General features: G+C 36.8%; 1 protein-coding gene across 1 annotated transcript; it reads right to left on the reverse strand.

Annotated features, from left to right (window-relative positions):
- Positions 1-258: 258 nt before the first annotated feature.
- Positions 259-1,524, reverse strand: LOC126693979 (uncharacterized). The gene is made up of 2 exons (XM_050390021.1): positions 1,060-1,524; positions 259-935 (listed from the first exon to the last, which is right to left on the reverse strand). The coding sequence occupies exons 1-2, from the start codon at positions 1,285-1,287 to the stop codon at positions 474-476; spliced, it is 690 nt and encodes a 229-aa protein (XP_050245978.1). The 5' UTR covers positions 1,288-1,524; the 3' UTR covers positions 259-473.
- Positions 1,525-16,116: the final 14,592 nt, after the last annotated feature.

Genomic DNA, 16,116 nt, shown 5'->3' on the forward strand with positions numbered 1-16,116 from the left:
ACAACATAACTCGCTAAAATAAAAGACATACAAAATGATCACCACAATTGAGAATTAAACATCCGAATCGTTCAAAATTATAGTACTATTGTAAATTGTAGAGACAAATTAAGAACAATGAACCCCATGAAATCATTGAAGAGTAAAATCTCGGCACAATTGTTTCTATACCTTTACAAAAATTATAATCCCCCCCCCCCCCCCCCCCCAAAAAAAATACAAGTAATAAAAAAGAAAAAGAAAAACTAAAGCAGGTGAAGTAAATGAAGAACAGAATGTTCTGTTCTTCTCCATCCTAGAAGTGTAGAAAAGCGCACAAGAAACAGAAGTGTTTGTCTCTTGTGCTCTGAGAATGATTGCATTTGAAAACCAAAAGAGCCCTTGACAAAGATGCATCTAGCACGAAACAAAGAATTTTCACATCAAGAATTTAATGCCCTTTGTAGTGGTTCCTTTCAAGTAGCCATTACTCTTCAGGGTATGACTCCTTTCCTGTAGTCTCTGGACTTTGGTTTTGCCAATCTGATCACGTCTTCTTGTCGGTCATAGCGCTGGCGAGGCACAAAGTATACTAAAATTGACGTGAAAATAATAGCACAAAGCTTCCCCAACAATATTGTTATTATAAGGCTAATAACAAGCAAGTATATGCCAGAGTTGAAACTAGAGCAATCCAACATGTCAACCTTCTCTGGCTTCTCTTCAAGCTCCTGATTTTTGCTGCATGTTTCATTTGTTATGATGGAAGAATTCTTTGATTCTGATATTGAACCTGAGCAAGACGAAGAATCTGATGAAGCGTAGGAAGACGAATGTGACAACCCAGAATTAGTATTATCCACTGATGCCCGATTCCTGTCATAGTTCATTGAAAGACCACGCTTTGATTGATATGAATCTTGATGACAACGTTTTCTATCACGAACTCTCTTATTCTGAAAACAAAAGGATGATATTGATGCACATCATTCATCAATAAAAAGGGACTCAAAGACTACCAAAATGTTACTATCATATGGAGTAGTATATATGTTGGAGTTAGAAGCTTAGAGGACTAACCAATATTGTTCCAAACATCACAGCTTTAACCACCCGAGAAAAGGTTGGCTTCGGTGACATTGAAACCTTCGTTTCCTCTTTGTTTTCCACACTGATAAACGGTAAACCTTGACTAGCCGAGCTATCAACGAGACTTTTAGCCTGAAGAACGCCTTCCATATCAACAACGGGTCGAAAACAAAGCAAGAACCTGTTTCTTGAAACGCTCTTCATTGCTTTTTGTAACATAAAGGGGTTAAGGATTTTAATTTTGGTTTTAAAGAGTTACAACAAATGGTATATTTCAGTTAGTACGTTTTGTTGTTTTGGGTGTGGGAAAAGGCCAGCATATTTGTGTTTGTTTCAATTGCTAGACACCTCAAAACATAGTGTTTAGATTAGTGGACATGTATATATGTAGTTGGATTGTATTTATATATATGTGGCTTTTCTCTTTCCTGACCAAAGTGAGCCATTGGTTTTGGGGGTTGCTTTTATTGAGTTTGGAATGTGGCGTTGAGAGTGGATGGACAAGCTTTGGGGCTGCCCGTGAGGGACAGGCAGGAGGATATAACTCCATTTTTATTTTGTTGGTGAAAAGGAAGAGGTTGGTATTATTAATGATTAGTTGGTGGAGTTGTGAATTGTGATTTGAGAAGGGTTTGGATGGCCATCCAATAAGTTTTTGGAAACGCTCCACTGAAGTATTTGTGCCTATCGTTTATTCACACTCAAGAAAAGAAAGCACGAAAAGAAAGAAAGGAAAGAGAACAAAAGTGAGAGAATCACTTTGATAAGATTCAATCATGCTATCTATAGATCATGAAAGTTCAATTGGTGTGTAAAACATTAATGAATGTTTAGACCCCCAAATATAAAATAACCAACACAAGCTTATATTCAAACAATCTATGTGCAGAATATGAAATATAATCAATACCCAATTTGGCAAACTACTTTAACACATAATTAATCACAAACACAATAGCAATTAATGGTTAAAGAGTAAGGGAAGAGAGATGCAAACATAAGGATAACACCGACACGTGTTATCGAAGAGAAAACCGAAAAATTTGGTGAAAAACCTCTCCACCGTCCTCCAAGCGGTGAAATGATCCACTAAAGAATAAAGTTGGGACATATGAATAGTAATAGACCCTTCAATCCTAATCTATCCGATGCATCTAAGCCCTCCAAGCTTCTTGTTTCAACAGGGTTACGCCTAACCTTGTCTTCTCTACCTTTTCGGATCCCGTAATAAGCTCCATATTGCAATAGCCATCCTTGGCATCTTCCAATGTTTCCCAAGCTCCAAAAATACTCTCAACACTTTGAATGGGTGTGGGTAGTGTTTGGGTACAAATCTCCTATCAATGGATATAACAATGGGAGAAGGAATGAGAAGAGACTACAAAAATTTCTCTCTAAGAATGAGTAGCTCTCTCTAATAGGGTGGGTGTGTTGTAAAAACCTCTCTTAGGGATTTTCTCTCAATAAGCTCCTTTTTTAGCACCGTACATTTCGTGGGTATAAGAGTATTTATAGTAGGGTATGAGATAGAATGTGAAAAGTTAGTTTTTAGCAAAACAGGGCATTCTGGAGACTCAGCCTCGCGACTGGAACGAGTTGCGAGTTAATTGCTAGGCCAAACTGTACTTTTTGTCCTGTAGTGCTCCAATTGCCGTGATCATTCAGCTTCATGCATGCTTCACACGTGTAGCACTTTGGCAACTTGCCAGTCTCGAGACTCCTCTTGAATGCACACAACTTGAGTTTCTTCACACTCTGTAAGGTTGAATTTAATCAACCATCTTATTGGCTTTATTTCGTGTCAAATTTGCTTATAATTCAGCATTTAGAAATCCTGTATTTAGGTGGGAATCATGTAAGGGTAGTGTATGAGAGAGCGTGAAGAAAAGCTCAAGATTGTGCATTTAACAAAGGACTCGCGGCTTGCAAGTCGCCAAAAGAAACACACGAGTGAAGCATGCAGAAAAGCTGAACAGTCATGCTAGCTAGTTAAAAAAATTCAGTCTGGCCATTCAGTTAGCTCCTGGGTTGGACTCGCGACTCAATCAAGTCACGAGGCCAAGTCGCCAGTCCACTCTATTTGGGAAAAATTGACTCTTCGCATTCCAAACACACACCAATATAAATACCCCTTATACCCACGAAATGTAGAGAGCTTCCAAAGAGAATTTTGAGAAAGAAACTCTAGAGAAAAACAAGATTGGGTCATCCACAATCTTCATCCTTTGATTCTCCAAATTCCTCTACTCTTACCCTCTCCATTGTTAAATTCTTGAGAGGTACATTAGTCAAAACTTTTTCTCACAATACCCATATTTGTGAGAATGCTATTTGGTGCTTGGAAAGCAGTTAGGAAGGGACCAATTGATATTGGTTGATGCTATAGGTTATAGCAGAATCCGGTAAGCTAAAGAAGACAAAGGTTCGGCGTAACCCCGTTAGAGCAAGAAGCTTGGAGGGCTTAGGTACACTTGGTAGATTAGGCTTGGAAGGTTTTCTGCTGTTCATATATCCCAACTTCATTCTTTAGTGGATTATTGACCGCTTGGAGGGCAGCGGAGAGGTTTTACGCCGAGAACTTCGGTTTCTTTTTCGATAACACATCACTATGTTGTCCTTGTGTTTGCATCTCTCTTCCCTTATTCTTTGTCATTTAATTTCTTGGAAGGTTTTCTACTGTTCATGTATCCCAACTTCATTCTTTAGTGGATTATTGACCGCTTGGAGGGTAGCGGAGAGGTTTTACGCCGAGAACTTCGGTTTCTTTTTCGATAACACATCACTATGTCTTTCTTGTGTTTGCATCTCTCTTCCCTTATTCTTTGTCATTTAATTTCTGCTGTGGTTGTGATTTTATTTGGTTTAGATTGTTTTATCAATTCTGTTTTAGCTTATGTTCATGTTCTGCACATTAACTTGAATTGGTAATTTGTAAATTGGGGGTTTAAACATTCTAGGTATTTTATACACTATTTGAACATTCAATTGGTATCAGAGAGGGTGCACTTGCTGTGGTTTAAATACCTTAGTGCGATCCTTGACCCCGTTTGAGATGGACCGGTCTTAATCTCTAAATGCTCCACCATATTTTGATGGTAGCAACTATGCCTTTTGGAAAGTCAGGATGAGGGTAGTTTTGTGTTCAATGGATGAAACCGTTTGGGATGCGATGGATATTGGATGGACTCGGCTGGAGGCTGCCAAATCCACGTGGGATAAGGCAGCGCTTGCGGCGTTTAATGCAAATAGTAAAGCACTTAACGTTATTTTTTGAAAGTTCAAAAACGTGTACAAAACACCTTTGAACGTTTAGACCCCCAAAATACAACTTAACGAATACAAGCAATATGTCAAACAACTAGTGTGCGGAAACTTAACACATGCTACGAAATTGGTTAAAGACTATCTAAGCCATAACAAAATAAAACCACAGCAGATAATATAAAGGCAAAGATAGAGAGGAAGGAAGATGCAAACACAAAGACAACACGCGATGTGTTATCGAAGAGGAAACCGAAGTCCTCGGCGAAAAACCTCTCCGCCGCCCTCCAAGCAGTAATCAATCCACTAGAAAATACAGTTGGGATACAAGGACAGCAATAGACCCTCCAAGCCTAATCTACCCAGTGCACCTAAGCCCTCCAAGCTTCTTGCTTCAACGAGGTTGCGCCGAACCTTTTTCTTTTCTAGCTTCCCGGATTCCGCTACTAGACCGTAGCATCAACCAATGAAGATTGGTTCCTTCCTAACTGCTTCCCAGAAATCCAAACAACTGTCTCACAGTGAAGATGATGGTGAGAACCAGGTTTGGTATAATGCCTCTCAAGGATTTGACAATGGAGAGGAAGAGAGTAGGGGAATTTGAAGAGACTCTAAGGTATAGATTGTGGGTGAAACAATCTTGTTTTTCTTTAGGGTTTCTCTCTCAAAATTCTCTCTGGAAGCTCTCTTTCAATCGTGGGTAAAAGGGGTATTTATACTGGAGTGGGAGAGGAATGTGAAACGTCAGGTTTTACAAAACAGGGGTGGCTCGCGGCTTGACCTCGCGGCTTGACTAAGTCGCGAGATCCAGTCGCGAGTTAACCGTATGGCCAGTTGTCCTGTTTTGTCCTGTAGCGCTCCAGCTAGCATGACTGTTCATCTTCCAGCATGTTTGGCACGTGTGCTGCTTCTGGCGACTTGCAGCCGCGAGTCACCCGCGAGTCCCAGCCGCGAGTCTCTGTTTTCTTGCACACTCTTGAGCAATCTTCACTCTATCTCACTCACTACCCTTACAACAAACCCACCTAAATACAGGGTTACTAAATGCTGAATTACAAGCAAATTTGGCACGGAATAAAGCCAATTAGATGGTTGAATAAATTCAACCTTACATTTTTTGTGGTGTATCTCCAGATGAGTTCCACAGGATATCTCACATTTCTATTGCCAAGGAGGCATGGCAGATATTGGAGACCACGTATGAAGGAACAAAGAAAGTGAAAGACACTAAGTTGCAAATGCTGACCACTCGGTTTGATGAGCTGAAAATGAGTGAGGACGAGTCATTTGACTCTTTCTATAGCAAGCTGAATGAGATGATCATTGGCAAGTTCAACTTGGGTGAGAAAATAGAGGACTCAAAGATAGTGAGGAAAATCCTTCGATCATTGCCAGAAAGCTGATTGTGTAGAGAATATCTCCTCCTTGAAAACCCTAAGTTTGTGTAAAGGAAAACTCTTCTAGATCTCATAAGAGATTTACACAAACCGCAATATGAGCAATACTAAAACGTGGCTAGGGTTTGCCTTTTATACTTAGGACAAATAAGAAACCCTAAAAACGTTTTAAAACAACTAGGGCTGAGTTGGAAAATTCTGCAGAAAAGCAATCTGCCCGAGCTTCGATCGGTCGAGCCTAAGCTTCGATCGATCAAGCCAGGCCGAAAGCCACAGTGCTTTCTGTTTTACACTCGATTCCAACTTTACATTGACATACAACTTTGAGCTAGCTTTAAACACTTCTAAACACATTGTTTTGATCATGGTTTGCCAACAATACAAATTAAAGTTCTAAATACGTAAAGTCCTACACTTTAGAACCTAACACTCTCCAATATACTACTCTAGAGTATACTCTCCCCCTTTTTGACATGAATAGACAAAGGGTCCAGGTGAAATGAGGGCAAGAGATGAAGGTATGAACAAGGATAAAGATGCATGAGGGGTGCAAGATAAATGAGAAATGAAGCTCAAACAAAATGCTATAAAGCATAAGATAAACATGACATGCTAGGATGAAGAAATAAGGTATAGACCAATGCATAACAAGAGTAGCAAAAATGTGTGCAAGAGGTGGTTATGTGCAATATATGACCAAAGCATGGAAAATGCACATGTAGGGCAAGGTGTGATAATACACAACCAATGATTCACACATGTTCCTAATGAGGAAACATGAGAAACCACAAAGTTTGATACTCATCGGAGTCCAAACAAATGAGAAAATGCTTAAGAAACATTTTATCAAACACCTAGTGTGCACACAATGAACAACAATGCATGAACATCATGAAATCCACCCTTAATACATGTTCTTTTTGCTACAAGGGGCCAACATCCAAAGCAAATCATCAAAAGAAACCAATCTCATATAAAAATTTGACAAAAATTAAGTTTTCCCATCCCCTATGATGAAAATCTCAACCAAGAGCAAAAAACTCTCCAAAACAAATTCTAAGGATCAAAATCAATGAAACGAGTTTAGAAATACCTTAGAGATGTTAATAGAATGAAAAACCATTCAAATTTATTAGGTTTTGATATAAAAATATTGAAAGAGAGGTTTTAGAGAGAATGGGAGAGGTTTAAAACAAGTTTCCCTCGAAAATGCTCTTTAGAAAGCTGTTTCTGGGTGTTCTGTGACTAGCGAGTCACGAACCATTCTATGTAAACTCGTGACTTGCGTTCGTGACTAGGTAAGTTGCCAAAATGAGTACCCAAAACTCTCTACTCGCGAGAGTAGCCAAAACGAGTAGCCAAAAATTCTTATACATGTTTTTCAACACAAAACTTGCTTAAAACAATGAAAAACAAAGTATTAAACATGAGCACAAAGAGTGATAAAAATCACTTCCAAATACATATAAAATGATCAAAAAACTTTTTGGTTTGATCCATATATAGATGAGCACACATAAAATACATTTAAACAAATACAATCAAACAAATTAATAAGGCATTTATTAAACATTAGGCATGTGTGTTGTGTGTGTGTATTAAATGTGGAATAGTCTTTAGTCTAGAGTGAAGCTTCAATGATCAATTCAATCAAGTCATACACAACTAGTACTAAATTAAGTGGTCTATCTTAATTATAGAAATGAATATATATGACCTCCCACAAAACTTGATTACATAACTTCGAAGCTTTTCATTTGGCTTCTTACATTTCATAACATTTGATCATTCTGGAACAATACATCTTATTTTGAGATTGATGTTTGAAATTTTTGTTATTTCAATTTGATGAATAAGCCTTTGGCTTTTGGGCACCATACAATTCAATACATGTCGCTTTCCCTTTTTCCTAGTCAAATACGAGTTTGTGTGGCGACCTTTTTAGCTCATTATCTCTTTTCGAGATTTGACATATGTTAAGCTCTTAAAAAAAAAAACATAAATGAGTGGGAAGAGATATAAGTACAAGTCTATGCATATATCAAGATCAACAAAACTATTGACTAATCATTCATGACAAGTTTAAAGATCGATTTACAACTATCACACATAGATATCAAGATTTTTCCCACAAAAATAGATGTACATACATAACAAGGTAAGCTTATAAATGCACTAAGCCATTAGTACGGAGGTACAAGGCTAAACTCACATGTGATATGTGCTCAAATATATACGATCAAACTTTTTGAATTTTTCACTTTTTATGTGGCTTTGGATTTTTTACTCACACAAAACTAAAACATAAAAGTAATATCAAAACAAAAACAATGCATATAAAGAAATGCAAGATGCACAAAATTCATGAAGATGTGACATTTAATGCATGAAGGGTCCTACAAAGATCGAAAGGATTAAATTGAGAACCAAAAGAGCAAAAGCTCAACTATAGAAGCCCTTCCTCATCCAAACGGAACAATTGTTTGGAATGAGTGTCTCATGAGAAGAGAGACTAAGGTTGGAAGAATGAAAACCGGATATGCACATAGACAATGAGTTAAAAGCATTAAACAGTTTCTTTAACAACATGCTATTTTTCACTCAAATCCGGTTTACTCTTTTTAGCACAACTTTCGAGAAGCTCAAATTTCTCTTTCCTTTTGATTATTTTAAGAGCATGAAACTTAGAGCAATGAGGTCTTAGATGACCAAAGGCACCACAATGGTGACAAACAATGTGTTTAGGTCCACTAAACTTTTTGGGAAAGGATCTAGCAACATGGTTTTGTTCTCTCTTCAACTTAAGACATTGAGGTCTTACATGACCAATCACACCACAATGATGACAAGTTGGAACAAACTTAGAACCATCCAAAGCCTTAGGTTGAGACCTAAAGGGAGGTTTTGACTTAAGAGCCTTTCTCTCCACATTTTGATTTCTTTTATGTGGAGGAAAGTACACTAATTTGTCCTTTGAAGTAGAACACCCAATAGGCACAAAATCAAGTACCACAACATGATTGCAACAAATATTTTCATCACTTTTAACAATAGGTTCAGCAATCAAACACTTGGCATGTATCTTAAGAGATTCATTTTCACATTTTAGTTTATCAACAAGTTTGTTAGATAAAACAAGTTTAGCATCCAAGTCTACATTCCAACACTCAAACTCCTTCAACTTTTTAAGAGAATTTTCAACAAATTTCGTGTAGTTCTCAACCAATTTGTTAGATTCATTGAGTTTAACAATCAAATCATCCTTTTCAAAAAATAACTTGCTCAAATTCTTATGAAACTTCTTAAGCATTTTTTTCAAGAGTATGATGTAAGGACTATCAACAACACCCAAAGATTCATGTAACATAGCATCATAATCATGAGGATTATTACTCATAGAGGCATTTTCACAAACACGCGGCATGTTACATTCATCAACATCCAAAACATGCATAAAAGCATTCAAATCACTATCCATGACAAATAACACAAGGGGTCAAGGATCACACTTTGGTATTTGAACCAAAAAAAGTGCACCCGCTCTGATACCAATTGAAAGTTCAATTAGTGTGTAAAACACTAATGAATGTTTAGACCCTCAAATATAAAATACGAACACAAGCTTATATTCAAACAATGTATGTGCGGAATATGAAATATAAGCAATACCCAATTTGGAAAACTACTTTAACACATAATTAATCACAAACACAATAGTAATTAATGGTTAAAGAGTAAAGGAAGAGAGATGCAAACACAAGGATAACACAGGCATGTGTTATCGAAGAGGAAACCGAAGAACTCACCGAAAAACCTCTCCACTGCCCTCCAAGTGGTGAAATGATCCGCTAAAGAATAAAGTTGGGACACATGAGTAGTGCTAAAGGGGAAATTTATGCCTCTGAATAAAATATTGGGAAACCAAGCCGAAACTTAACTATGGGCTTTTGAGATGGTGCCCAAAGGCTTTCGGTGTGGTGATGAGCCTATCCAAGCAAGAAAACAAAGGCTGCACTTGACAAAACAACAATAGAAGCACAGTGGAAAAATATTTTACAATACATTAATTAACATGTTAATGGTCCTGTTCTGATAGTTCAAGGGAAATAAATTCTCCAGCAGTAAGAGTGAATTTACACTTAAGTCCAACAATCAATGAGTAAATAAATTTAGGAAAAAATGTTAACTCCTAGGGGTTCTTATATGTCTCGGTTAAGAGGAATTTATGGCACTTTCGGCCATCATTACATCAATGTAAGGGAAAAGTTCGATCATTATAAATACATCATATCCTTCAACAATAAAATAAAAGGTAAAAATTAAGGGTTCCATAGGAAGGAAAAATGGAGGATTAATTGGCATGGCGTGAAGGGAGAGAGAGATCTCAGCTCAATGCAGCAAGTATTAAACTAAGAGTTTTGGTGAATGTAAGGGAAAAGTTCGATCATTATAAATACATCATATCCTTCAACAATAAAATAAAAGGTAAAAATTAAGGGTTCCATAGGAAGGAAAAATGGAGGATTAATTGGCATGGCGTGAAGGGAGAGAGAGATCTCAGCTCAATGCAGCAAGTATTAAACTAAGAGTTTTGGTGAATGTGTTTTTGTTAAGTATGAACGAGGTGAATGCGGGTTGTTTTGAGTGAATGGGATAGGCTTAATACTGAGGTTAAGGTTTTCTGTGAGTAGTGGGTTGTTTATGGCTAGTTGGGAGACCTTTTGAGCTGTGGTTGTGTGAAAAGGAGAAAAAGAGTATTTGGGATTAGATGAATGTGGGCTGAGGATAATGAGTGGTGAGCTTAAGGAAAGTTAAATCACCAGCAAAGTGGCAAACGAATCCAGAGTTTCAGAAGGGCTAGCTGTCCTGCTGTTGGCTGAGGTGTTTATGTTTTTATAATGGAGCTTTTGAGAAGTATTAATTAACAAGAATCCAAAAAACGTAGGACTAATCAAAGGTAGTGAATCAAGGTTAATCTTCCTGGGATTTTTGGTCAGAAGTAGGAGATTTACTTTAGGGGTTGCCTTGCTTCTTTGGGTAATGATGAGATTTTAGAGTGTTTTGCATTAAATGCTAGGATTTCTAGGGCTGAGCATAATTAATGGGATTAAGGCGTGTATCAAGAACGAATCCTAATGCTGCAAATTGATATTTGGTCCCCTAAGAAGTAAGATTCAATATCCCAAGCCAAGTGTCAAACTCCAAGTCCACTTTAGGGGGTTCCATTGGAGATCCCCTTATGCCCTTCAAACCACATGTTCCCAATATTTCCCCTTTAGGATTCATGGGCTTGGCACATGAATCATGTCTTTGAACGTTTTTTAATTTTTATAGCATCAATTCATTGAGGTTTGGATAATTTGGTTTCAGCTCCCCTTTCGCTAGAGGTGTAATTTTGAGGAAGGTGATGGAGTTGCATCATCCTTGAGACTGTAGCTGATATGATAGCCTTCGGGCACTATTCACGTTATGTAGAGGGTGGCAAAAAACTGATGGGACAGCCCCTAGTTCATCCTCAAAGGCTTGGTTCTCTTGTAGGGGTCTCTGGTTGCTCTTTGATTAGGGATGAGCAAGGGTTGGTTGTCCATTCCCAATTCTTTGCCTTTTGCTGGGGTCCTTTTGATTTGAGCTTGCTTACAGGAGCTGGTTCCTTGGCCGGGTTGTGTGCATCCTACAAAATGGACAATAGATGTTGGCCATGGGTTTTCATTCCTTATGGACTTTTGTTAGTATATTTTTTTTATAGACGCTCGCAATGGGTCTTTGATCAATTAGTTGTAATTTTTGAAACAATAGGACAAGTTCCCAAAATACCTTTGTAAATAACCTTCGCTATGATGAATTCTATATTGTCAACAATGTCCATGGTTTCTAATAATCGCATCATAATTTAAATGACGAGCTTGTGGGTTTGAATATTTACCATGAGTGTTGATGTTGTGACACAAATGGTGATTATGTGCTTCATGGGTTTATAACATGAGGTCATAATATTCAAGATAATTCCCAATGGGTTTTTTATAAGACGATTGTCGTAGCAATATTTAAGCAACAATTATACCGTGATATATCCTTTTTCTTTACCAAGCATTAATAATCTTGGGCTCTTTGATAAAATAGTGTCGATGAAAAATGGGCTTCGGATATTGCCAGTGGGAACTGGGCTTTTGATATTGCCAATGAAGATTAGACTTTTGATATTGCTAGTGGGGACTGGGCTTTTGATATTGCCACAGGTTTGAATCATGGGCTTTGATCATGGGGTTGAATCCCATTGGACGAGATAGTATTGCCATGAATTTGTATTATGGGTTTTTTTGAATATTTGCTAAGTATAAAATTCTTGGGCCTTAGAAAGGATTAGATTTTATCTCACTTACTAAATAATTTGGGCTTTTACGAGAAAATATTAGGTCCCATGGTGTTCTGCATTTGTAGCCTAGTTTTGTGATAGAGAGGAGAAAGGTTGTAGGCTAGTATAATGATAGTCAGAAAATATTTAGGCATGCCCAATAATTTGTTTGTGATATTTTGAAAAGAAATAAATAGGTGTCATTTAAATAATATTAGTTGTAAAGAAATGTACCCCAACAAATAGCAATAGACCCTCTAAGCCTAATCTACCCGATGCACCTAAGCCCTCCAAGTTTCTTGCTCCAATAGGGTTATGCCTAACCTTGTCTTCTCTATCTTTCTGGATCCCGCAATAAGCTCCATTTTACATCCACCATCCTTGGCATCTTCCAATGCTTCCTACGCTCCAAAAACACTCTTAACAATTTGAATAGGTGTGGGTAGTGTTTAGGTACAAATCCCCTTTCAGTGGGTATAACAATGGGAGAGGGAATGAGAAGAGACAACAAAGATTTCTCTCTAAGAATGAGGAGTTCTCTCTAATAGGGTGGGTGTGTTGTAGAAACCTCTCTTAGGGTTGTTCTCTTAATAGGCTCCTTTTTCAGCACCATACATTTCGTGGGTATAAGGGTATTTATAGTAGGGTATGAGACAGAATGTGAAAAGTTAGTTTTCAGCAAAACAATGCATTCTGGCGACTCGGCCTCGTGACTGGAACAAGTCGCGAGTAAATTGCTAGGCCAGACTATACTTTTTGTTCTGTAGTGCTCTAGCTGTCAAGACCCTTCAGCTTCCTGCATGCTTCACATGTGTGGCACTTTAGCGACTTGCCAGTCGCATGTCAGTCGCAAGATCCAGTCGCAAGACTCCTTTTAAATGCACACAACTTGAGTTTCTTCACACTCTCTCACACACAACCCTTACATTATTGCCACCTAAATACAGGGTTTCTACATGCTGAATTACAAGCAAATTTGGCACGGAATAAAGCCAACACATGGTTGATTAAATTCAATCTTATAGATCAAATTGAAATATAATAATCTTTCTTCTTTTTGTAAATACAGATATATTTTTTTAATGAATAAGCAATTTTATTCAAATTCAATCAAAATAATGTGAAGTACCAAGGGAAAAAACAAATGAATGTAAATTCTTCCTTTAAAAAAAGAAAAAGAATGTAAAATCTTACCAAACAATGAGAACTGTTAGATTGGATCGTGAAGATGTGGAGTTTTGTTTTTCATAAGGCCCATTCATCAGCTAGGGCCAACTTATTTCTTGGACAATCTTATTAAAAGGAGCTTTATTTTTGTTGGGAAATTTAGACTCCGGTTGATAGAATTAATAAGTTTTAAACCTAAGTTGTTAATTAGATTTATTATGAATAAAACTTGTTAAAACAAACAAACATCAACATCATGTCATAATCATGCAGCGGAAAAATAAATAAGACAATATATTATGACCCAGGAAAACCAATGAAACAAACTAGTTTCACAATAAAAAAACCTGGGGGAAACCTTCTCGAAAAGTAATCCACTATAGTAAAGAGAAGTTTCAAATCTAGTACAAAATCTTTGTCCCTAGACTTTACAATCCTCGTAGATGAACTCACAGCAGAAACCTTCTACTGCTTCAGAACCTCTGAACTCTTCAATATATGAATACCACCCTTTTTGATGCACGGATCCCAGTACGTGACTGACTCTTTTGCACAAATCCCAATACGCGACTCACTCACCAACTTGAAGAAAATTGGTGGCTGTAAAGTTCTTCACTTCATCAACAATGAAGATCAAGAAGCACTTGGTTACAAAGCCTTAAGGCGCAAAGACACAGTAGCTTCTTTTAGAGAGAATAAGGCATCGGTCACATTTTTCATATGTTCTCCCTTGTATATCTTATGTGACGACCTCTAAAATAAGCCTTATATATGTCTAGGGTTAGGAGAAAAGAAGTCACAAAGACAAATTCACGGATTCCAAGAAAACAGATCAGAATTTCTATTTCTTTCTTAAACCTCGACAGATAGGAGGTGTTGAGCAGGTGTCGAGTTTTAAACTTTGACAGATATAGCTATCAGGGAGGTGTTAAGGGGACAGAAATTTGCTCAATCGATTGACCTAGCTATCGAGAGGTGTCGAGATTGTGATAAGAAACAATTGAAGAGCTCGACAAATAAGCCAGGTGTTGAGAGGTGTCGAGCAGCTATCGAGCTTTAAAATTCAGCACTTTCTCACTTGATTCTTAGACAGACTTGCATTGCTTTAACACTTGAACTTGAAACAAGGTTTCTTGAAGTATTAAACACATCCTAGATCTACCCAAATACAAGTAAAGTGTGTTTTGTCAAAGGATTAGCCAATTACATAAAATAGTGACATATGTTCCTAACAAATGAATCACATATGTCCTAACAATTTTGTAGTTCTAAACCCAAGTATGAAACTTCTTCTTCTTCTTCTTCTTCTTCTTCTTTTTAAAAAATTTATTTATTTATGAATACAAATTAAGAGAACCAATCTCGTACTGAAGGTTGTACTGATTTGACCAGTGGAACGACATATTTCGGTACCAGTCAATACTAGTGTACCGTTTCAGGTTTACCGCTATTTTTTATATTATATTATATTATATTATATTATATTATATTATATTATATATATATAATAAAATAAAAGTTTATAATAAAACATTATCTCAATTCAGAACAAATTATTATGGTTTTAGACTTTAACATCAACTAAAATATATATATATATATAAAACAGAAAACTTAATTGTTCATTTCATACTAAAAAAATAATAATACAAATAAGTTAATAAAAATATGTTACCATTCTACCCTTACAAAAATTTGAAAATTACAAAAATAAAAAATAAAAACCTTTTTTTTTACTGGCTAGTAAGCCCAGTACTGGCCGAAATGCCTGAAATCAGCCTGTATTTAAACCGGTACGAAACATTGGAGTTTTGGTTTCAGTGCACATATTGGTTGTACCCGCCCGTATAGTATCCTCTTCCTTGATATAGATAGTATTATAAAGAGAACAAAGAAAGGACCTAAGGAAGAAAAGAAGGGATGGAAATTGATCCATCACAATTATAGAAAGCAGTCCTTCATGCCAAATTGTGAGTCTTGTGACAAAGAAAATTAACATCCATAGAAATAAAAGAAAATTTCCAACAAAAGAGAGAACTTATAGTAGCTTTGACATCTGGGAAATAAAAGGCAAGAAACCAAGGAGGAGACAAGTGAATGTTCTACAAAGCATTAATAACCTCTTTGCAATCTCCTTCAAAGAGAACATAAGAATACTTGTAGAATACTATTAGTCTAAGGGCTTTAAATACAGCTTGTGTTTTTCCAAGGGTCAGATTAGAGGGAAGGAAAAGATTTGAATGAGCAAATAAAATATCTCCCAATTCCCTTCTCCCAACAACAGCTAAGATGGTGGCATGGGGTATAATTGCAACATCAAAATTTATTTTAATCCAACCGGCTTGGAGAGGAAACCATTTCAAGGCTGGACATGCTAGGTGAGAACTATAATTTTCAAATTTATCTTCTCTCAACATTTTTTCTAGGATTAGAACTATAATTTTCAAATATTATTTGATTCCTAATTCTCCGAATGTCATCAAAGAAAATTGAACAATATAGAGTGATATTGTATCCATCTTCTGAAGAAACCTGTAGGGAAAATATTATTTGTGTAATGCTTTAGGTATAGCCCACAATGGGAGGTCCTAAGAGGATTTTGGTTGGTAAATGGTGGCTGTAAATGGTGGCTGACAATGGTTGTGAGGTGGTTTTGAAATCTATTCTAGCTAATCAAGGATGACCTCAGATAGTCGAAGTAACCCTTAAGTGTCCCGAGCTGAATCACTTTTCCTAAATACTAGTTGATAGTTTTGTTAAGTTTTAGACCCTTGGAAAACATAGTTTGTTTAACCTAACTTAATAGCCAAGTTGTTATTTAGGTCAATTAAGCAGATCTAGGTTAAATAATAATAAATCATTTCATAAAAA

This window comes from Quercus robur, chromosome 8 (genome assembly GCF_932294415.1).
Source record: "Quercus robur chromosome 8, dhQueRobu3.1, whole genome shotgun sequence".
NCBI classification, from domain to species: Eukaryota; Viridiplantae; Streptophyta; class Magnoliopsida; order Fagales; family Fagaceae; genus Quercus; species Quercus robur.